Source organism: Urocitellus parryii, chromosome 4 (assembly GCF_045843805.1).
Source record: "Urocitellus parryii isolate mUroPar1 chromosome 4, mUroPar1.hap1, whole genome shotgun sequence".
In the NCBI taxonomy this organism is placed as follows: domain Eukaryota; kingdom Metazoa; phylum Chordata; class Mammalia; order Rodentia; family Sciuridae; genus Urocitellus; species Urocitellus parryii.
Window position 1 is genome coordinate 54931945 of NC_135534.1, and position 22843 is coordinate 54954787.

Genomic DNA, 22843 nt, shown 5'->3' on the forward strand with positions numbered 1-22843 from the left:
ATATTATCCCAAGTCATATTAATGGACCATGTAGACAGCCGTTGTAAACGGGTTCGAGAACCATTATTTCAATTTTTAACTAATATCCAATGTTGCCAATCTAATTGTAAGTAAGGAGGAACGCCCAAGCATATAGGTTTACTGTTATTATTCTTATAAGTGAAATTAAATGGTGTTTCATCATTTATATTTATATATGTTAAATTGTTCCAAGGGGAAGATAAAAGAGCAGGAGAAGTATATAAGGTAGTATCCATGTTACCCCAAATAACGGGTTCCAGCAAAGGTGGATTGGGAATATAGGCCCAATAGTGAGTATTATTATTTTGTACTTCAGAAGCAGAAGACACTATCAATAATGCACACATGGCCAGAAATAAATTTTCTGGGGTGCAACTTTTCCCCGTTCGTTGTAGCACATTTTGCCCTTCCCCACTCAGCTTTTTAATTTGACCCCACGTAGGTAAGGGAGAGAAATTAGGATGTCGACGACGTTGGGCCCCAAGATGGAGACGCGCCATTGTTGTCACCGGAACATCAAGCTCAGGATCTTGATTCCTTTCCTCGGCTGGGGTAGTGGATAGGGTGCCCCCCTTGGTGTCGTTCTGATTGTGACGGGTCTGGATTTACCGCCCTGGGAGCCACTGTCGGTGTCCATTTTCTGTTGAAACATAAGTATAGCCCTTTCCTCTACAAAGTAAAATCCCTGGCTGCCATTTAGCATCTGTCGCATTTTTTATCCAGATTGGTTCATGAACTGTTTTTAAGGTTTTTTGCTCAAAATGTCGTTTTGCTCTTGTCAATATTTCTCCTTTTGGAAGATTAAGGAAATTTAAAATGAATAAGGCTTGATGTAACAATGCTTTAGGTTGATTTTGTAAATGTCTAAACAAGTGCATATTTAAATCTGTCATTTTTTTCCTTTTTAATTTTTTTAATTTGTGTTTTATAATATTAACCTTTATGTAGATAGGGTTTTTATTAACTTAAAAAATACATTTAAATTGTACCTCAGTGTAAAAAGTAATATAAAACTTTATATATCTTATTGATAATAGGCCCAGTTATAGAACATTAAAGGATATAAATAAATCTCCAATATGTTATTTTTATAAGTCTAAAATTATCATGTAACCTTTTGGAGAACACCAGTTTGATAAAGGCTTTTTAAAGCTTTTATCTTAATGACTTACATATTTGGAAAATATGAACATATTTAATATATAAAGAAGAGTAATAGTATCATAATTACTATTGATGTTTTTATATTAATTAAGTTTAGCTCGTAAAGCAATAACATAATAGAATATTGTAAAATAACAGTTGTTATTTAACTATATTTGTATAATTTTTAATTTTTTTTAAGATTATTTGTTCAAAAATTTACATATATAGCCAACGTACATAGACCTTCTTTATCATGTATTTAATTTTTTTTATTTATTCTTAGAAATAATTTTTGTAAATTTTTGAATTTAGGCAAATTATTTCATTTTAATAAGAGATATTTTGTTATTTGTAGTACATAATTAATCACATTTGTTTACCATATTATGAAAATATAGTGTCTATATATTAGGGATGAATATATAGAACCATTTATTTATTTATTTATATTATTTATCAACTTAAAAATTTATTAATAATGTTATCTAATGTAATTTAAGGAGTTAAAAGTATTTAATGGTATATTTAACATTTAGCATATTAACCTTGTAAATTAATTAGATATTTAACAAATATTTATAAACAAATAATTTTATGTTTAATTAATTTACTTATTTTATCAAAACATTAGACAAGTATAATGAACCATGTTAGCCATTTTGTTGTTGTTGTTGTTGAAGAAAAGTCCTAGAACCAAAGCATATCAGTCATTAACATGTTAAAGACATTTTTTATCTGTTTACCCAATTTAAATTGAACCATTTAAATTAGTGAATTAAAAATATTTGGATTTATTTTTTTTTTAATTTTTTATGAGTGTTTTTTACATATATATTAATTTTTATATCATGTACATGATATATGGACATATACACAAACAGACATACAACATATAATACAAATGTGTACACATAACACAATAAAGGCCTTATAGCTATTTTAGGTGAAATTTTGATTGTAATATTTAAATATTTTACAGTTGATCAAAAATAGAACTGAGAAGAAAAACATTAACTTAGGTCTGTACATTGTCATTGTCTTTTTAAATCTGTCAATATGATCAATATTAATCCCCTCACACCGAGGTGGATGTGTCAGTCCATTAGCTGGATTAGGCCTGATTATAGGAAAAGCAAAGAAAGGAGTTTTGTCCTCATCGTCAGAAGGCTTTGAGTCCATTTTCTGGACAGCTTTTAAAGAAGCTGTCAAAAAAGGGTTAATGGCCGGAGGGGCAGAGGGCCTGGTTCCTGATAAAGGCCTAGAGTCCGCTTTAGCTTCTAATTTATTGAGACGTCCCATAACCTCCTTCATAACAAGTTTGAATTGCTCCGAGACGGAACGATTATCAATCGTCGTTTTTACTTTTGTTTTTTTTGTCACATTACCAATTAAATCAGCAGAATTTTGTGAAGAATTATGAGTCAATTGTTGCGTATCTTTTATTATTTCCTCCTTTTCACTAATATCCAGAGGGAGATCTAGGATAGAAGGAGCTAGTTCTTTTTGTAAATTGCCAATTAATCTTTTTTTTTTTATAGCTTTAAACATTGTATATAAAATAGACCAGATAAACCAAAACCAACCGGAATTTTTTTGCCTTGCCTTATGGCCTTTTTAACATTATGACGGACCCGTTTTCAATTATCCATATTTATAGATTTTTCCTCCGGGAACCAGGGATTTCATTCCTTGACCACCTCAAGATACATCTCTATATCAGAATGAGAAATAGTAATACCATAAATGGCAAGTGAATGTCTAAGAATACATAAAAAAGGAGAAGATAAAGATTGTCCTATCACTGTGTAATATAAAAAAAATAATTTACCCTTCCTGACAATCCAGCAGGGTCCCTGTTCGGGTGCCACTTGTGAACGTCTAGTGCATTTGGGTCCCTGGGTAAGGGTCGCGAAATCACCGGGACACAGGGAATGCAGAGCCAAGGCAGCAATTGCAACTGCATGCTGAGCTTTATTTGCATGTTTCTTTTATATTCTTCTTCTAACAAAGCAAGCAACTCTTCAGTAACACTTCACCCACATAGCCCAAATATCATACCTCATCGGATACACAGAGCTAAATTCAAGTTGTTCCTGTTCTTTTTGATAAGTACCCTCCTTCCCAAAGTTCTTTGTAGACATTATCTAATCCCCAAATGTACTGTTCCCAGGTCCAATATACAGGAAGCCTCTTCCTCTAGGCCAAACCATGCAAAAGCTTATGTCTTGTGATAAAGAAAAGAGGACTTTTCCTCCTCCTAGCGAGACATGCCTTCAGCTGACCTAAATCACAGCCACAACTTCTTACAAAGTGTCAAGCTGAAGGAACTAAACTCTACACACTTAAACCCCAACACTAGCCCTTTAGGATGCCCCACAGAGAAGGCACACTCCTTTTGTTACCTTGCTGGCTAAGGATCTGAAAAGGTGGCTGCAAGAGGTTGATAGAAGTGGCAATAACTAAGAATATATGGATGTTGGAAGACCCAGGGCAGTAAAACTGGAATGTGAGATTAAGGGCAATAAAACTGGAATGTGAGATTAAGGACAAAGAGGGATTCTGTTTCATCTAGGCCTTCTAACAACAATGTTGGAAGAACTTTGGGGTGAGTGCAAAATCTCATGCAGGAGGATGTATCAGAGGTCCCTTCTGCAGCTTCATGGGCATATTTATGGAGTCTTTGCCCCAGGAAATTGCTGGTGTTCTACCTTACCCTTCTCTTTTCCATTCCATGTATGTTGGGGGCAGGGAGAATATAGATACATTGGGGATTGAAAACACCTTACCCCTAAGCTATATCCCCAGCCCCCCACTTGTCATTCTTGATGATACTAGTGCCCCATGTCCCTTTTTCAGCTCACTGGCCCCATCTTTGGCTGGATAGATGAGTGGCCATTCTTAGGTTGCAGCCTTCTCTCTTGGCATTTCCCTATAATATCTATAGTGCTGCCAAAATTATATTTTTGAGAATGAACCTTGCCTCAATGTAGGCCCAGGAGCCTTGACCTTCTTGTGGTCCAGAAAGCAGTATTTATTACTATCTAGAATATTCTCTAAAGTAGTATATATACAATATATCTGTGTGAGTATATAAATAATAGTTGATTTTAACTAAGTACTTACTAAAGACCATGCTGTGAGGTAATTGTTTTATATAAATTATCCAATGTATGATTGTTTGTATGCGTAACAAAACTAATTACACGTCAGTTATATTTCTCTGGCCTTTCTGTCCTTACCCGATTGCTTCCACTCACAGTTACCCAGGCTTTAATAGGCCCTCATGCCCTAAAAAAGAAAAAAATTTTACCTGGGCTGTTGAAAATCCCATGCCACACATAGGGTCATGAAAACCATAGGTGAATATCTATGGGCAGAGCCCTGATTTGTGAGACCCAGCCCTTTGGGCTTTGGAGTAAAAAACTACATGAAGATATTTTCTCATTATTACTCACTGGTACTCACATTCCCTTAGTCCAAATGAAATAATCTACCATCCAACCTATGCATACCATCTGTCTGTAGCCCAAGCCAGGAATGTGTACTGTAGTCTCTAACTACTATCTGTCCTCTTGTGCCAGGATTAATTCTCCATATTTTATGTGTAGAGCTAAGGAAATTTTTCCTGCACAGCAGCCAGAGTTTTACCATCTCATTGTTTCTGGGATCACAGGTCCCAACCTAGAGTGTTTTATTTCTTACAAGATGCTGAGGTGTTGACTCCTTGAAAACATTGATTCTAGCTTCCAAAGTGGAAAGAATATGTAAAAAATTTTCCACAGTACTTGTCAAGAACTTTGGGGCAGTTCTTCTTCCATGAAAGAGAGCATGACTTCTCACCCTTCCCCAAACTCTCATTTTCTAGTCCATAAGATGTGTCTTTCTCTATGACCTTCCTTAGGCCAACACATTTTATCTTTACCAGTAAGCCCTTTAGGACTTCCCATACTCAAAACTGAAAACTAGGAAGCCCATGTTTCTACATTGCTTTCCTTCTTATAGTTTATATCTTTTAACCTTCATTTCTGTGGCATTTGTTCTTTTGTAAATCTATGCTTCTGTAATGATTAGAAGAGCCGAAAATACTCCAGTATTTTTTTCTATCAGATCAGAATTTTATCACAGCTCCAGAGTTCTGGGGATAAAGGAGAAGATTTAAGAGAAAAAAGATATGTTCATTTATAGCCTCCTAAGTCCTTTTATGTGGTTCATTTATAGCTCTGAGATGCTGGCTTAAATTAGAGAAATATGTCTAAAACTTTATCTTACATATGTTTATGTAAGAATAGGAATATGGGAAAGGTTTTTAATATTGTCTAATAAAACTTTTCAGACAGCTTTCACCTGTGAGTGGTGTAAGTCTGTACACAAATTTTAATGAAACCTCCTGGAAGTCAGTATTATGCTATTATTAGGCTCATATTAAGAATAACATTTAGCTCAGGAATAAAGAATAAGGGAAGGATCTAGGAACCAGAAGCCCTCATTTCTGTCCTTAGGATCAGCAAAATTTCCTTCCAAGAGTCATATGCCCAATTGTAACTATTTACGTGCTAGAAACATGGCATGTCACAAGGAAAACTATGAGGGAGCAACCTCTGATAACGAAGAGCTGTTGTAGACATGTTGAATATGTGTTGAAAATTGCTGGTAGATTTCTGGCATGGATTGCTAGAACATAAACTCTGAGGATAAACTTATTCTGTTTTGTTCAGTGTGTTCAGATAGAAGGTACTAAGTATGTACTTGTCAAATAAGAATAGATATCCACTTTTTTTGACATAAGCTTTTGTACATTATTTTCATGATAGAAGAATAAAGCATAGCCATTTCCCATTGAGATTTCTTTTCTTTCCTTTATGAACTCTTTATTCATAGCTCTACTGGACAGACATATCTTGTAGGTAACTGTTGTTAGCCTCATCAAATAATAAAAATTTCTTGAATAGATAAATGTCCTAAAGTGGAATTTATTTTCCACCCCAAGTTAAGCCTACTCTGCCTTTAATATTCCCATTTCAGCAGATGGGTCTACCATCTACTTTGTTGCCCAAAGTGGAAATTAAGCATCATGCTTGATCCACCTTTTCCTTTACTTCCCATATCTTATTATCACCAGGTCTTGCCATTTCCTCCTAATTGGTAATACATTCAGTGTGCAAAAGACTGTAAATTTTTTGAGGGTAAGGATTATCATTCTTAGTTTCTACAGCCTAGCACAGACCCATAATAAGCTCTAAAAAAGTATAGTTGAAATGGAAGAAAGAATGGATGGCTTTGGTTTTGACATAAGTCAGAACTATCTCATGTGATTTCTTTTTCTCTAGTTTTGTCTCCATTTAGGTCACTTTCTGCTTTCCAAAAAGATGTATTATATAAATGTTTTAAACCTTCAGAAATGCCTTTTGATCTTGAACAGTGCAGAATCTTTATCACGACCTACATAGTCCTGCATACCTCTATTGCTTTATCTTTCTCTGTCACTTTCTCTATGTTCCAGCCAGCCTGACCACTTGATTCTCTAAAATACCTGTGCACCTTTGATTCGAAGACTTTGCATGTACTTTTTCCTTTGCCATCACCCCATCACCACTGCACACTTATTATGACTCTTGCTTGTCTAATAGATCTCAACATAGACATTATTTTCTCTGAGAGTCCTTCCCTGAACCCATAAAACTTGGCTAGTTATTCCTCCCATGTGGTTCCACACCACCTGGTCTTGCTGAGTATTATATGCATCATGTTACTTTCTGATTTTCTTTTAACTTCTGACTTCTCTAATGCTCAGTAATCTTCTTAAGGGCAGAAAAATTTCATTGTCCAAGTTTATATTCTTTGTAAACTGACAGTGTTCACATATCTTTAAAAAAATTAATAAGGTAGATCTAGAGAAAGTACTTTAAAGCAGGAGGCTTTGGAAGTAAAAATATCTTCTTTGGAACCTCTTTTCATTTGCTTTGTGCAGTCCTGTATGGTTAACAATGGCAAGTATTATTTTCTCTATAAAGACCTGTATGGAAAAGAGGTGCTATGGGAGCCTGAATTAGCTTCTGTAACAAATTACCACAAACCCAATGGCTTAAAACAACACATATTTATAATCTTAATGGTTCTGTAGGTTAGAAGTCTTTTATACTGAGTGAAAGTCAAGGTGTTGGTAGGATTGCATTCCCTTTTCAAGGGCTTGGAACAGAATTTGCTTACTCACTCTTTTTGGCTTCTGGAAGCTGCCCATACCCCTTGGCTCCCAGCCCCATTCCTCCATCTTCAAAGATATCAACAGTAGGTTCAAATCTTTTCACATTATATCATTCTGACCTCTTCTACCTCCTTCTTCCACTTTTAAGGACTCCTGTGATTACATTGTGCCTTCTCAGATAATCCAGGTTAATCTCCCTATTATAAAATCAGCTGATTAGCAAATTTAATTTCATCTACAACTTTAATTTCTCTTACATGTAAGGTATCATATTCATAGATTACAGAGTTTAGGACCTGGATATCTTTGGAGAATTGAGATGGGTCTTATTCTGCTTTCCACCAAAGGTTTTATAGAAGAGAATTTGAAAAGAGGAATTTGAATAAGCCTTACAATATGGAAGGATTGCTGTAGGCAGAGTATAGGAAAATAATGTTTCAGAGGGAGAAGGCAGCACAAGAAGAAAAGGTAGAAGAATCAAGGCAAGTTTTTGGAATAGCAAATAGTTCTAAGGAATAGGGGAGAATATACTAGGGATGGGGTAAATGGGTAAGGAGGTAAGTAGGTATTGAGAGAATGTGAAAAGTAAACTGAAGCCATATACTAAGGTCCTGAATAGTATGCTGAGAAGTTTAGAATTAATTCTTTATAGAGGGGTACCTCTGAAGACTTTGGAAGAGAAATGTCATGAAATTCTATATTTAGAAAAATTGATCTTACAATGAAATGTAGAATGGTTACATGTTAGAAGGTTATTTAAACATTTCTAGCAAAAGGTAATAAATAGACCAGAGTAGAAAATGAAGGGGATTTCATGGAAGAACAAAATCACAGGTTTTATCAGGATTTCTTGTTGTAAGCAACCAACTCTGGCTAGCAAAAATTTGTAGGAGAGAGGGCAGATTATATTGGCAGAATATGAAATAGTTTATAGTATCTAAAGAACAGCTAAAATGTATTAAAACTGAAGAGGGGAAAAAAAGGAACAGCTAAATATCCAGGTTTTAGGAAGGGTGGTAACCAGAGCAGCTATTGGACAGGAATAAAGAGACAGTCTTCAAAGGTAATGAATAGACCAGTCAGAGACTAGCTACCAAGATATATTAACACCAAAAGTATTCAATTCAGGCTTCACTGTGTTCAAGATCCAGTTTTGGGAGAAAGTACAGTTGGTCCAGCTTGATCCTGGATCTATCAATCAATCAAAATCACTGCAGCCAAGAGAGGATGGAATCTGATGAATAGCCACTTGGCCACCCTCAAAGGAGAGGTAAGGGGATGAATGGTTTTACTTAACCTTTGCACCATGAGTGGAAGAAAAGTTGGTCTGCAAAGGGAACTTACTAACTAGGTAAGAGAAGAAAAGGAGGAGAAAGACAAGAAAATGAATTAAAGATTTTCAGCTCTTACTGGAAGGAGATTATGGCATTAACCAAGATAAAACATAGGAGAAAGAAGATAAGACTTCGAGATAGGGAGCATGAGTTCAACTTTGAATGTGGTTGAGATGCCATCAGAATATCCAGATATTATATATAATAGCAGTAGTAAATTTGGGTTGTGAGGTCAGAACAAAGGACTTAGGTTTGAAAGTCATTTGCTGGGGGTAAGAGATAGAGACTATGGGGAAAGAGGAGATCACCAAATCCTTGAGGCCTCTCATACTCTACTGTAGTAGACTGTAGTCTCTTTCTGGTTTGATTTTTATTCTACATTATTCTGTGAATGGTGTTGTTAGAGTCTATTTTATTTTCTTTCTATTTAACTCTTGAGTTCAGAACTTAATGACTATTTTGGCTAAAAGTCTGTGATATTATCTCCCACCTGTTACCTTTCATTTTACTAGCATCTCAAAATCTGCCATACTCAACCTTTCCAGGCTACTGTTCATTCTGTTGCTTGTGATCCTGGGCCAGCTGGGTCCTGGTTTTGAATAGTGAAATTAAGATTAAGGTGTAATGTAGTGACAAGGCCACCAAGTGGAAATGCCCAGGAGATAGTTCCAAGATGGATCTTTGTATATAAAAAGTAAGATTAGGACTTTTTTTTTTTTTTTTTTTTTTTGTGTGTGTGTGTGTGTGTGTGTTGCTGGGGATTGAACCCAGGGCTTCACACATTTTAGGCAAGCATTTTATCACCAAGCTACATCCCCAGCCTGCATAGAGATAATGATTTATTCCTTGATATTGGTTCAGCTTCTTGAGGCCAAGGATTATAATGGATAAGTGAGAGTCCTCAGATTGAGCCTCAGAGAAAACCATTTTTAGGTGAAAGAAGGATTACAGGTGAGCCAGGATTAAAGTTAAAGGCAATAGTTAAAAGAAGTGAGAAGAATGCAGATATTTCAATGGCCAAGGAAGGTGAGGAGTTTCATGAGAAGGATGGTTTACAGTATAGAAAAGCCAAAAAGAATGAACTGGGAGAAAGAAACCCTGGGGCTTAGAAGTGGTGACTGATGGTTTTTAAAGTTTTTGTAAAAATAATGAGATGGAAGCCAGATTTCAGGGAGGTGGAAGAAAACAGATAGTAAGGATTTTGGGAACCAGTCCAACTATTAATAGATACTTATTAAGCACTTAAAATGATCATGGCACTGTGCCTGTTTTGTTGTGAACATATTATCACTGCCCTCCAAGACAATCAATTCAAGTTGAGAAATAAGGAATCCATGAAAACATTCATTGTAGGAAATTCAGAAGACATTATAATATGGACCATAGTTAACTGACTTTAATGTGAGTATGCTTGTTCCAAGTTAAAAGAAGATGGCTTTATTTGGAATTTTTGTCTGTCCTGTTTCTCTGAGCCTAGCCATTCTTTTTTGTTTAAGGATTTCTAACTTTCCATGAGTTAGGAAGCAGAGACTCAAGATTATTTCATTCAGTAAACATCAGAATGCTCCTGCATATAGTCTAGAGAAGTAGCCTGTGAAGCCTGCAGGCCAGAACTCTGTGAGGTAGGCTCTTCTGGTCTAGCTTTGACTACTTCTACAGAGTGGGTTATTTCAGCAGTAAGAGTTAGGGGGTTTGTGAGGCCCCGGTTCAGTCCTGGTGAGTTAGGACTCCTGTACTAATGAATAGAATTGTAAAAGGTCCTATAAGATTCTAGCTGAAAGTAGAATGGATAGATTCTTCAGTTCAAGATTTTGAAGCCATTTTGTGTAGAAGGACTGGAGCTCGTCATGGTGTTTTTGTTTTCTTCCCACTGAGACTGGTAGAAATGTCACACCTTCATTTTCCTCAGTTATTATCTTAATTAATAAGCTGTCAACTAATGAAGGAGTCTCAGTTTTATAGTTTACAATGAGGGTGAATTAATGATTGGCGATGGAGGCAAAGTGTGTCAGTGTGGGCAGTCAGGAAAAAAGTTATAGAAAGTACAAAACTCATTGTCACTGGGAAAAGCTTAGAACTCAGTGTTCACTGCTTATGTTCTTCCTCTAGGACCCATTGTTACCCAGAGCATCACTATTTGCTTTTCATCTTCCAGGACTCATCAGCAATGGGAAAGGGTAAAAGTTCAGGGCCCAGCATTTCAATATCCGCCTCGTCCTTCAGGACCCATTGTGGCTGGGAAAGGATGAATGTTTGCTTTTGGTGGAGATGCTGGGGATTTCTTTCCCTGGGGCCCATTGTTATTGGGAAAGGATTTACTGGGAGAGGATTAATGATTGCCTTCCTCCTCCATCTTCCTCTGGGTCAGACAGTTTTGGGGGGTTTGGTTGTCATTTCCCTGTCCTGGGGGTTGTCATTTTTCATATCCTTTAGAAGGAGAAATGCTTTTTTCCTTTTCCCTATTAGTCATTAAGGCTAAAATTTGTTAAGCTGATCATAAAACATGAATGTAGGCCCAGAACAAACTAGTGAGAAGAATAGAGGGCACCTTCATGAGGCTCGCACAGACATTATTATGTTAATTGCACAGAATATTATGTTAATTTGGAATGTTCAGATTTAAAGGAGAAAATAAAAAATTGAAATCTGAAATCCTGCCACTAGATAAAATTGGTCTCAACTGTCTTTACATGTGATACAGTGCTTTCTTAAAGAACTGATCATACTGTTATTCTTGAGCTTCATATTATTTTTGCAAATATTTGTTTAGAGCCACACAGTCAAGTTGAGACTCAAACCAGGTTTTTTGAACTGTGGAGCCTGAGCATTGTGTTTCAGGAATTGCACAGAAGGGCTGGAGTGTGGCTTAATGGTAGAGCACTTGCTTAGCTTATATAAGGTTCTGAGTTTGATCCTGAGCAACACACACAGAGAATACTATTAGAAATCACATTAGTCTTGGTTATAATGCTGCCATTTACTAGGATTAGGGAATCGAGGCAGTGAGTTATACTGAAAGATCACTGGACTAAAGGCTAAGACATTTGGGGTTTTATCCCCAGTATTGACATTAACTCATTGTGGGACTTGGGTAATCCCTTTTCTTCCCTGATCTATTCTTGGCCTTAGATTTCCCATTTTTAAGATAAAAATGTTGAGCTAACATTAGTTCTTGGTCATGCAGTTCTAGGATCCAGACAGATCATAGTGATGTTTCTGCCCATTACCTCAGAGTATTTACTGCTAAATGGCTGGATTGTCTGATATTTTCTAAGCAGAGTACAGTCTGTGACTTCTGACCAAGAGAAACGATTGCTGCATCAGCTCCGAGAAATTACCAGGGTCATGAAAGAAGGAAAGTTTATTGACAGACCCACTCCAGAGAAAGAAGCTGAGGAAGCCCCTTACATGGAGGACTGGGAAGGTAAGGAGTCTCTTTTCATTTCTTCATTAGTTGTCAACCCAGAAAAGAGAGCTTACAATTTTTTTTAAAAATTCAATTCTATTATTGAGGTATAATATAATAATTTAATTTAAAATATACAGTTGGATGAGTTTTGACAAGTGTATATAGTTGTGTAATCATACCACAAAGTTTTGGTATAGTGCTGTGACCTGTACAGCATAAACAAAGGATCTCTAGTAGGGGTGACAGGAGATTAAGAAAAACATGGAGACAAAGAAAAAGGAGATATTTTTAAGCAAAGCTGGGGCCAGGTGGGATGGTGCCCTCTGATGGAAGAATAGTAACCCAGAACTAGCTCTGCAAGTTTATCATATAGGGTCTAATAATCAGGGAGTTTAACTATAGTAGTATTGTAAATTGTTCAAGGCTTGTGAGTTATCAGGAGGCTTCTTTGTGTACTAAAAAGTTACAGAGCTAGAAACATTTTTGTGGCACCCAGAAAACCCATTGTACTGGATTGTCTGATAACTATCACTAGCATTAAAGCCAGGTATCAAGGCTGTTTGCATCCTTGCCTTTTGGCAAGGAATGTTTCCCAGGCTTGGCTTTTGCCTATACCACAGGATTATCCAATAACCCGGCTCATCTGCTCTCCCTAGTATAGGACATTTCTATCACCCTAGAAAGTTCCCTTCTACCTCTGGCAAAAACTGAATTACTTTCTGTTCCTGTTGTTTTGCTTGTATAATATAAATGGATCTTACTGTTTATGCTTTTTGGCTTATGGTTTCTCCAATTTAACCAATGATTTTTAGATTAATATGTGTTGTTGAATGTATCTGTAATTCTTTATTTTTTATTGCTTAATAGTATTCTTTATGTGAACATACCATAATTTGTTCATCCCTTCTCCAATTGAGAAACACTTGGGTTGTTTTTAGCTTTCAACTATTATAAGTTGCTACAAAATTTTATATGCAAGGCTTTGGCCATAAATTGGTATTTCTATGAAATATATACTTAGGAGTGACATTTCTAAGGTTTGTGGTAAGTGTATGTTTAACTTCATTAGAGCTGTCAACTTGCTTTCCAAAGTGGCTCTAACATTTTCCCTTTTCACCAGCAATGTATGAAAATTCATTTACTCCACATCTTTGCTAACTTGTGGTATTATCAGTCTTTTTATTTTTAGCCACTCTAGTGAGTATATAGTGGTATCTCAGTTGTGAATTTAATTTGCATCTCTCCATTGACTAATGATGATGAACATTTTTTCATGTGCTTATTTGCCATTTGTATGTCTTTGATGAGGTGTTCATTCCAATTGTTGGCCATTTTTAAAATTATGTTCTTATTGACATTATGTTCTTACTGAGTTGCAAAAATTCTGTGTATGTCCCTGAATACAATCCTTTATCAGTTACATATTTTGCAGATATTTTCTCCTAATCCATGGCTTGCTTTTTTATTTTCTTAACATTTTTAAAAGAGAAGTCTTTCTTAACACCCCAAAAAAATAATCCAACCAGTAAATTAGACAAAGGAATTGAATAGGCACTTCACAGAAGAAGAAATACAAATGGTCAACAAATGTATGAAAAATTCAATTCTATTATTGAGATATAATATAATAATTTAATTTTAAATATACAGTTTGGATGAGTTTTGACAAGTGTATATAGTTGTGTAATCATACCACAATCTTGGTATAATGCTGCGACCTGTACAGCATAGCAATTAGAGAAATGCAAATTAAAACTACACTGATATTCCATCTCAGTCAGAATGGCAATTTTCAAGAATACAAGTAATAATAAATGTTGGTGAGGATGTGGGGGGAAAGGCACACTCTTACATTGCTGGTGGGACTGCAAATTGGTGCAGCCCTTCTGGAAAGCAGTGTGGAGATTCCTCAGAAAACTTGGAATGGAACCACCATTTGACCCAATTTTCTACTCATCTGAATATACTCAAAAGTCTTAAAATTAGCATACTACATGATGCAGCCACATCAATATTTATAGCAGCTTAGTTCACAATAGCTAAGCATTGGAACCACCCTAGTGCCCTTCAACAGATGATTGGATAAAGAAAACGTATTATATATACACATGGAATATTACTCAGCCATAAAGAAGAATGAAATTATTGCATTTGCAGGTAAATGAAACTAGAGACTATCATGCTAAGTAAAATAAGGCAGCCCCAAAACCCCGAAGGCCAAGAGGCTAGAGTAGTGGTTCAGTGATAGAGTGCTTGCCTGGCATGTGTGAGGCTCTGGGTTCAATCCTCAGTACCACATATACATAAATAAATAAATAAAAGATTCATTGACAACTAAAAAATATATACACACACACATACATACACATAATAAAGGCCAAATGTTCTCACTGATATGTGGATGCTAACACAATATCAGGTAGGAGGAAAGAATAAAAGTTCAGTGGATTAGATAAAGAGGAATGAAGGGAAGGGAGAAGGGATAGGAATAGGAAAGACAGTAGAATGACATAATTTTCCTATGTTCATATATGAATATATGGCCACTGAAACTTCACATTATGTACAACCATTAGAATGTGGTACCCACATCCTCCATATATTTATAGTATCTCAAAATACAGTCTTCTGTCATATGTCTTAAAAGAACAAATTTTAAAAAATAGTTTCTGGGGACAGTAAACAGAATTTTCAAAGATCAATTATATTTGGAATAATGACATTTAAAGACATTAATTTATATAAATTTAAAATACTTAAATAAGATATCAAAGGCTGGGGCTGTAGCTCAGTGGTGGAGTGCTTGCCTCACAAGGGTGAGGCACTGGGTTTGATCCTTAGCACCACATAAAAATAAATAAAGGTATTGTGTATCTACAAATATATATGAAATAAGGTATTAGAAGTGTTTAGCATTTGTCATAAAAGCAAAACGAAACAAAAACTTTCAGGTTTTTGGCAAAAAGAAAGAAATGACTGGTTTTAATACTTGAAATAGAAAATAGGTATACAGGTTGATACCTGGTTTTGCTGATATGAAGAAGCTGGACAGTTGGGTCCAAGGAAATACTTTTCATTAATGTATTTGTTTTTAATGTATATAGATTTTTTTCTCTCTTTGTTTTTCCCTGTAAGTTATTCTTCAGAACTGCTCAATTCAGTCCAGCACATAAGGTCCATGCTAAAATGAAAACAAAGAAAAATCTAAAAAAAGAGAAGTTTTTAATTCTGATGAAGTCTAGTTATTTATTTAATAATTTATATTTTTTGGTGTATTCTGTTTAAGAAATCTTTGCCCAATCCAAGATTTTTCTAGCTTCTATTTTTTCTTCTAAAAATTGTATGGTTTTAGCTTTTATACTTAGGCTTGTGATCTCTTTTGAGTTAATTTTTATATATGGTATGAAGTATCAGGACCTAGTTTTATATTTTACATATCAGTAGCAGTTACTCCAGTTTCTTTTGATACATTTAGTTACTTTGGCACATTGATTGAAAATCAGTTGACCATGTGTATATATGTCTATTTTGGACTTTATTCTGTTCCATTGATCTCTGTCTTATCACAATGCCTCTATTACTGTGTCTTTATACTAACTCTTGAAATCAGGTAGTTACAGGTTCTTTAATTATCTTCCAAAATTATTTTGGCTATTCTAAGATTTTCACATTTTCATATGAATTTATAGTCAAAGGTAGTTGTTTTATGACAAAGTTTGATGGTATTTTGATTGATATTGCATTAAATCTTTAGATAAATTTGTAAGAATTGATATTGTAACTATATTGAATCTTCATTCCATGAACTTGTTATATCTCTCTACTTATTTAAATATTTAAAAATTTCCCTCAGCAATGTTTGAAGTTTTCAGTATATAGGTCTTTTTTTCCAATGTATAGGTCTTGCACATGCTTTATAATTTGTCTTTAAGTAGTAATATCATAAATGATATTTTTTAAATTTTAATTGCTACTAGAGCAGTAGAAATACGATTGATTTTTGTATTCTGACCTTTTATCCTGTGACCTTGCTAAATGCACTTAGTTCTGATAGCTTTAAAAAAATATACACAGCCACTTAAGACTAGTTCCTTAGGATTTTCTGTGTAGATGATCAAATTGGCTATGAATTTCACTTCCTTTCTAGCCTATATCCCTTTTGTTTATTTATTTTCTTGCCTTACTGCATAGCTAAGTCTGCACAATAATGCTGAACAGAAATGGTAAAAGCAAATCTCCTTGCTTTCTGGTATCAGGAGAAAAGCACTCATATGCTCCTTAGATACTCCTTTTCAGGTCGAGGAGGCTACTTTCTGATCTTATTTTTCTGAAAGCTATTAAACATAAACTAGTATTGAATTTTTAAAAAATCAACTGAGATGATTATAGTTTTGTCAGTTAATATGGTGAATTACATTTTTTAAAAAATTGGTTGTGGTTCTGGGGATTGAAGTTCCCAGCCCCTGCATTGATTTTTAAATGTTAAAAGTTTTGTATTCCTGTGATAAGCCCTATTTTGATGTGATGATATAAATGGCTATTTAATAGGCAAAGATTTTTTTAAATATCTGGTTTATGAGGGCTATTTATCAGTGATTTTCTTTTCCTGTAATGTCAGTGGTCTTTATTTCAAGATAATGGTGGCCTTTCAAAATGTATTGGGATATTTTCTGTTTTCTGGAAGAGTTTGTGTAGAGGTAACATTATTTCTTTCATAAACATTAGGTGGAATTCTCCAATGATGCTATCTGGGCCAGGAGTTTTCTTTATGGGAAAACTCACTATGATTTGAATATCTATAATAGAAATAGTGCTATTAAGGTTATCTAGGTTTCCTTGAATGGACTTTGATAGTTTGTATCTTTCAAGGAATTTACATATTTCATCCAGGTTATCAAATCTGTTAGGGTAAAGTTTTTTGGTAATAGTCCCTTGTAATCCATTTAATGTATGTAATATCTGTAGGGATGTGCCCTGTTCTGTTTCTTATATTGGTAATCTGTTCTTTCTCTTATTTCTTTTCCTAATCAGACTGGCCCAGAGGTTTATCAACTTTGTTGATCTTTTTAAAGAACTGTATTTTGATTTTATTTCTGTTTCCTATTCCATTGACTTCTCTTTCCTTTCTTCTGCCTCTTGGAGTTTAATTTGCTATTCTTTTTCTGGTTTCTTAAGGTGGAAGGTTAGATCCATGATCAGTTTTTTTTTAACCATTATTTCATTAGTAGTCTGTTTCTGTCATCTTCTTCTGGCTTTCTAATGATACACATGTTTGCTATTTCCCCACAGGTCACATATGGTTTGTTCATTTGTTTCTGTCATTTTTACTCACCATGCTTAATTTGAATAGTTTCTCTTGTTGCATCTTCCAGCTTATTGCTCTTTCTTTCTATGGTACTCCAACATGCTGTTAATCCTATTCAATGTATTTTTGATCCTAACTTTGTGTTGTTATCTCTAGAAGTTCCATTTGGGAACTTCCATTTCATATCTTTCATTTCACTCCTCATCTATTCATATTTTCTTCTTAAACATCTGGGTCATATTTTAATAGCTGTTGTATTTTCCCAATGCTTAGTAATGTGGGATGTTTTTTAATATCTGTTGGACATTTGCATGTCTTGTGAGAATTATCTGTTCAATTTTTTTGCCCATTTTTATAGTTGGGTGATTTGTTTTCAGGCTTTTGAGTTGTTTGAGTTCCTTATGAATTTTGGAAATTAATTCCTTATCAGATGTGTGGTTTGCATATATTTTCTTCTGTTTTTAGGCTATCTTTTCATTCTGTTGTTTACTTCGTTCTTCAGAAACTTTTTTTTTAATATTTTTTTAGTTGTTGATGGACACAATATCTTTATTTCATTTATTTATCTTTATGTCGTGCTGAGGATCAAACCCAGGGCCTCACACATGCTAGGCAAGCACTCTCCTACTGAGCTACAACCCCAGCCCCTGCAGAAGCTTTTTAATTTCATCTCATTGCCTAGGCTTTTGGGGTCATATCCAAAAATATTGCCCAGACCAGTATCATGTAACTTTTTCCCTGTTTAGTCCTAGTAGTTTTATATTTTCAGGTCTTACATTTAAGACTTTGATCCATTTTGAGTTAATTTTTGCATATGATGTGAGATGAAGGTCTGATTTCACTTTTCTGCATGTGGATATATCCAGATTATTGTTAATAAATTATTTAATTAACTGATTCAATCTCCTTATTCATTATTTGTCTGTTTAGATTTTCTATTTCTTTCTAATTCAGTCTTGGTAGTTTGTATATATCTAGCAATATATATATATATATATATATATATCATATATATGTATAAATATAGCAATATTTATATATATCTAGCAATTTACTATATCTCTTTGATGAATTGACTCTTTATCATTATATAATGACCTTCTTTGTCTTGTTATTACTTAACATCTGTTTTATCTAAATATTAGCATCTGCTGTATGTCTTTTTTACATCCTTTTCTTTGAACCTGTGTGTGTTTTTTAAAGGTGAAGTGTTTTGTAGGCAGCATGTAATTGGGTCTTTTTGTTTCTTAAATATATTCAACACATTGTATGTTGGTCTGCTCACTTGAAGAGCAGATTTATTCTAGTGTTTGTGTACTGACTTTTTCTGGACAGGCCATTTGTCATGGTCCATGATGGGCTTGTTGATGGAGTCTTCAGGCTGACTGATCTGGTGCCGAGTCTTTGTAGTTGGGCCTAGAGCCTGGATCCACTGGCATCAGCCTATTGACTGAGTCCTTGGTGATGGGCCTGGAACCTGGGTTTACAAGGGTAGGCCTAGAATCTTTATCTGTGGTGGTCTGGCCTGAAGCTTAAGTCCAAGTGGCTGACCTGGGGCTGGAGTTGTTCTTGAGACTGAGACTGCAGAAGGCAGCCAGGTTCTGTGGTGGGCCTGGTGCTTGGTCCCTCTGGAATAAGCCTAGAGCCTGAGTCTGCAGCTTGGATTGGTGCTGCGCAGTTTTGGAGCCTGAATATATGCAGGGGATAGGCCTGAAAACTGGGGCTGTGAGGGCTGACCTGGATCCTAGTGTTGCAAGGCTGACCTAGAACCTGGGTCCACAGAGGTGATCCTGGGGTCTGGTGTTAAAGGGACTGGTCCAGCACTAGGGTCTGTTGGGATGGGCCTGGATCCTGGGTGTGTTGGACTATGGAGATACAGTGGCTAGCTTATGGGTGGGGCTTATGGGGCCTGGCCTAGAACTGGATAGTTGGACTGCGCTTAGAGCCCGAGTCTTCTTAAACCATAGTCAAAATTCAAAGGTAAGCTTTGTTCTAGGTGTAGGCTGAAGGAAAGGACGTACAGCAAATAGACTTCTCCGAAGCATTTAGTGGCTGAGACCTAACTAGCAAGCAGGCTTCCCTAGCCCTGCTGTTGACCAAGTAGGTGGTGAAGGCCTTGTGTAGCTGTTTTAGTCCATTTTCTATTGCTATAACCTAATACTACAGGCTGGATAATTGATAAAGTAAGAGATTTGTTTAGCTCATGGTTTGGAAGTACAAGATGATGGTGTCAGCATCTGCTTGTCATCTGGTGAAGTCTGTTTTGCTGGATCTGACATGTTGTCAAAGGTAAAGACTGAGTAAGTTTGCCTACTCTTTTTATAAAGCCATTAATGCCAATCTGGAGACCCTACCTCATGACCTCATTTAATTCTAATTATTTCCCAAATGGCTTGTCTCCAAATACAATTAACATATGACTTTGGGGAGAATAAAAATTGTGGAATTTGCAGGTAAGTGGATGGAGTTGGGGAATATCATGCTAAGTGAAGTAAGCCAATCCCCCCAAAACCCAAAGGCCAAATGTTTTCTCTGATATGTGGATGCTGATCCATAGTGGGGGCAGGGGTGGGGAGCATGGGAACAATGGAGGAACTTTAGATAGGGCGGGGGCAGGGGATGGAGGAGATGGGACAAGGGGGTAGGAAAGACAGTGGAATGAAATGGACATCGTTACCCTAAGTACCTGTATGAAGACACAAATGGTGTGACTCTACTTTGTGTATAACCAGAGATATGAAAAATTGCGCTCTATACGTGTACTATAAATTGAAATGCATTCTGCTGTCATATAAAACAAATTAGAATAAATAAATAAAATTTTTAAAAACATATGACTTTGGGGATTAAATTTCAACATGAGTTTTGGAGGGGGCAAACACCTAGACCACAGGAATTGTTAAACTAGCATTTTGTTTACACTAATTTCATCCTGGGAATAAAGACTGCTTTGGCAAGATTCTTATACTACTGTCAGTGCTAGCAAGAATGTGATAAGATGGACAGTTTTTTACATCACTGGTAGGATTGAATTTTTATACCACTCTTCTGGAAAGTAATTTGGCAGAGTATTAAAAGGGCTTTTAAAATGTTCGTTCTCTTTGGTCTAGTTTTCATATTTATAGAAGTCTGTCTTAAAGAATCAGGAAAGTGAACATGAATTTATATTCAGAGCTCTTAACTGCTATGTTACTTATAATAGGGGAAAGTTGGAAAGAATCTGAATGTCTAACATAAGAAGAATGGTAAATCATGTCAGTTGTATAGCTACATGATGAAATATTTTGCAGCAAACTTTCAAATGCCTAATGATGCTGGAAAATGTTCATGAAACAAGGTTGAATGAAAAATCAACATTTCATATGCAGTATGATCCTTTATTTAAAAAAAGAAAAAAATGTATAAACATTTATATATGGTAAAAAGACCAGAGGTAAATACAACAAATTATCATCAGTGGTGGGATTATGGGTGATTTGTTTTCTTTTTTAAACATGTCTGTATTGTTTCAGATTTTCTGCAGTGAGTCTATATGCCTTCTATAATCAGAAAAAAACAGTAAATGTTATAAAAATGTCTCTGCATATGCTACACTGAACCAAAAAAGACTGTTATTTTTCACAATTGGTGGGCAAAAAGTGGTTTATGTTAGAGTTGAATTTGCCAGTTATCATAATGTGCAAATGGATTTTGAATTCTCCAGCTTTTCACATTGTGTAGTGAGTATGGCCCACGTTGCCAGCTCAGGCATATGAGCTCCAGCACGGCCCATCTGCTGCTCAAGCTTGGCTTGGCTGACACAGATTTATTTCATTTCATTCCTTAATTTGGCAATGTTTTCTCTTTTCTCATTATCATAGCTAGGATTCAGAATCAGTGTTACTCATTTTGCTTACCAGTTTGTTTTCTTCCATTTTGTGAAGACGAAGAAGCCAACAATGGACTTCTGTCTTCTGAAAATGCAGTGCTTGTCCTTTGGGATCTTGGGCATGTATTGCTAAAGTGCCCTCTGTTTCTGATGCTTGCAAGCCATTTCAATTGTTTTGATAAGTAGAAAATTTCACGGTGTATTTTTCAAAGAGCTTAGTGTTCTTCTCCTCCCACCCCCACCTCAGAAGATTTGGAAATGATTCCAAATAGAAATTATAAACATTAGCCTTAAGCTAAGCTCTCTCCATCTGGTATTTGATGCATTTTTAAACTGCAGGCTCATGTTATTTGTTCAGTCTTCATCAATACTGCAAAAGCACATGGAGTGAGACTGAACTCTGTCCCAAGTACCCTACACTAAGAAAGGATTTTTCCTCTGAATTGGTTTGTATTTCAGAGAGCCCTGGGATAGTCAGCCAGATTGCTAGGAATTTGTTCAGTTGAAACTTTAGAACTATTAGAATCATCTTAGAGATTTCTTGAATGTGTTTGTTAGGATATGATGGCCATTGCTTGAGAATCCCCTCTGAGCCTAATCCTTTTTTTGAAGAGACAGTCTTTGTAAGATTTTGTGCTGCTTTTCTCTCTAGGTTACCCAGAAGAAACTTATCCAATTTATGACCTTTCAGACTGTATCAAACGTAGACAAGAAACAATCCTGGTGGATTACCCTGATCCAAAAGAGCCCTCTGCTGAAGAAATAGCTGAAAGAATGGAAGTGTTGGAAGAGGAAGAATCAGACCACTTGGGTTGGGAAGGTCTGCCCACTGACCCAAGAGCCCAGGAGGATAATTCTGTTATCTTGTGTGACCCAAAGCCAGAAACATGCTCCTGCTGTTTTCATGAAGAAGATCCTGCTGTCTTGGCAGAGAATGCTGGATTCAGTGCAGATAGCTACAGTGAGCAAGAGGAAGCCTCCAAAGAGGACTCTCCTGAAGACTTTAGAGATGAAGGGTTGGGCATCGATGCTGATAAAACATTTACAAGTGGTGTGTTGAGGAAACGGAACCCCCAGGGTTTAGAGTGAAAGCAGCCAGTTTGGTGAAGTATCCATTACTTTAGTCCCAAGGTGACCTTTCTCTTCTCTCTGATTTCATCCTTGGCCTCATGCCCTGTACTTTCTTTTCTGTGTTCAGATGTCATAGCTATCAGGCCACTACCATGGATATCATGTATCCTTCCTGGTGCTTACACACCTGTCACCTTGTAAAACATAGTCATTAGTATAAACACAGGATAGCTTCACTCTTCCTCTTCCTGTTTTTCCCCCATCAGGGAAGTTGTTCCATGGAATAATTGTTTGGTCTACCATAGTTACATATGAGACTATCAAAAGGTCTGACTCTTCCTGCTAGGAGCAACAGGTTTACCTGTGAATGAACTCGGTTACAGATGATGAGGACTTAAGGTGGTAAAAGTGAAGATTTCGGACTTCAGGATGCCTTATTCTTTGGGTCTTGAGCAGGATAGTGGTCCTCTGGGGAGAAGTGATCATT

At 35.9% G+C, this 22843-nt stretch overlaps 1 protein-coding gene across 3 annotated transcripts in view; it reads left to right on the forward strand.

The window, feature by feature from the left end:
- Ric3 (RIC3 acetylcholine receptor chaperone) overlaps positions 1–22450 on the forward strand; it is a 38788-nt gene extending 16338 nt beyond the window's left edge. The window contains exons 5-6 of one of the 3 annotated variants that reach the window (XM_026409591.2): positions 11979–12127; positions 21938–22450. In XM_026409591.2, the coding sequence (XP_026265376.2) occupies positions 11979–12127; positions 21938–22374 (586 nt within the window). In that variant the 3' untranslated portion in view covers positions 22375–22450. The remainder of the gene's footprint in view (positions 1–11978; positions 12128–21937) is intronic. The other 2 variants (XM_026409590.2, XM_026409592.2) reach the window with 2 other exon arrangements.
- Positions 22451–22843: the final 393 nt, after the last annotated feature.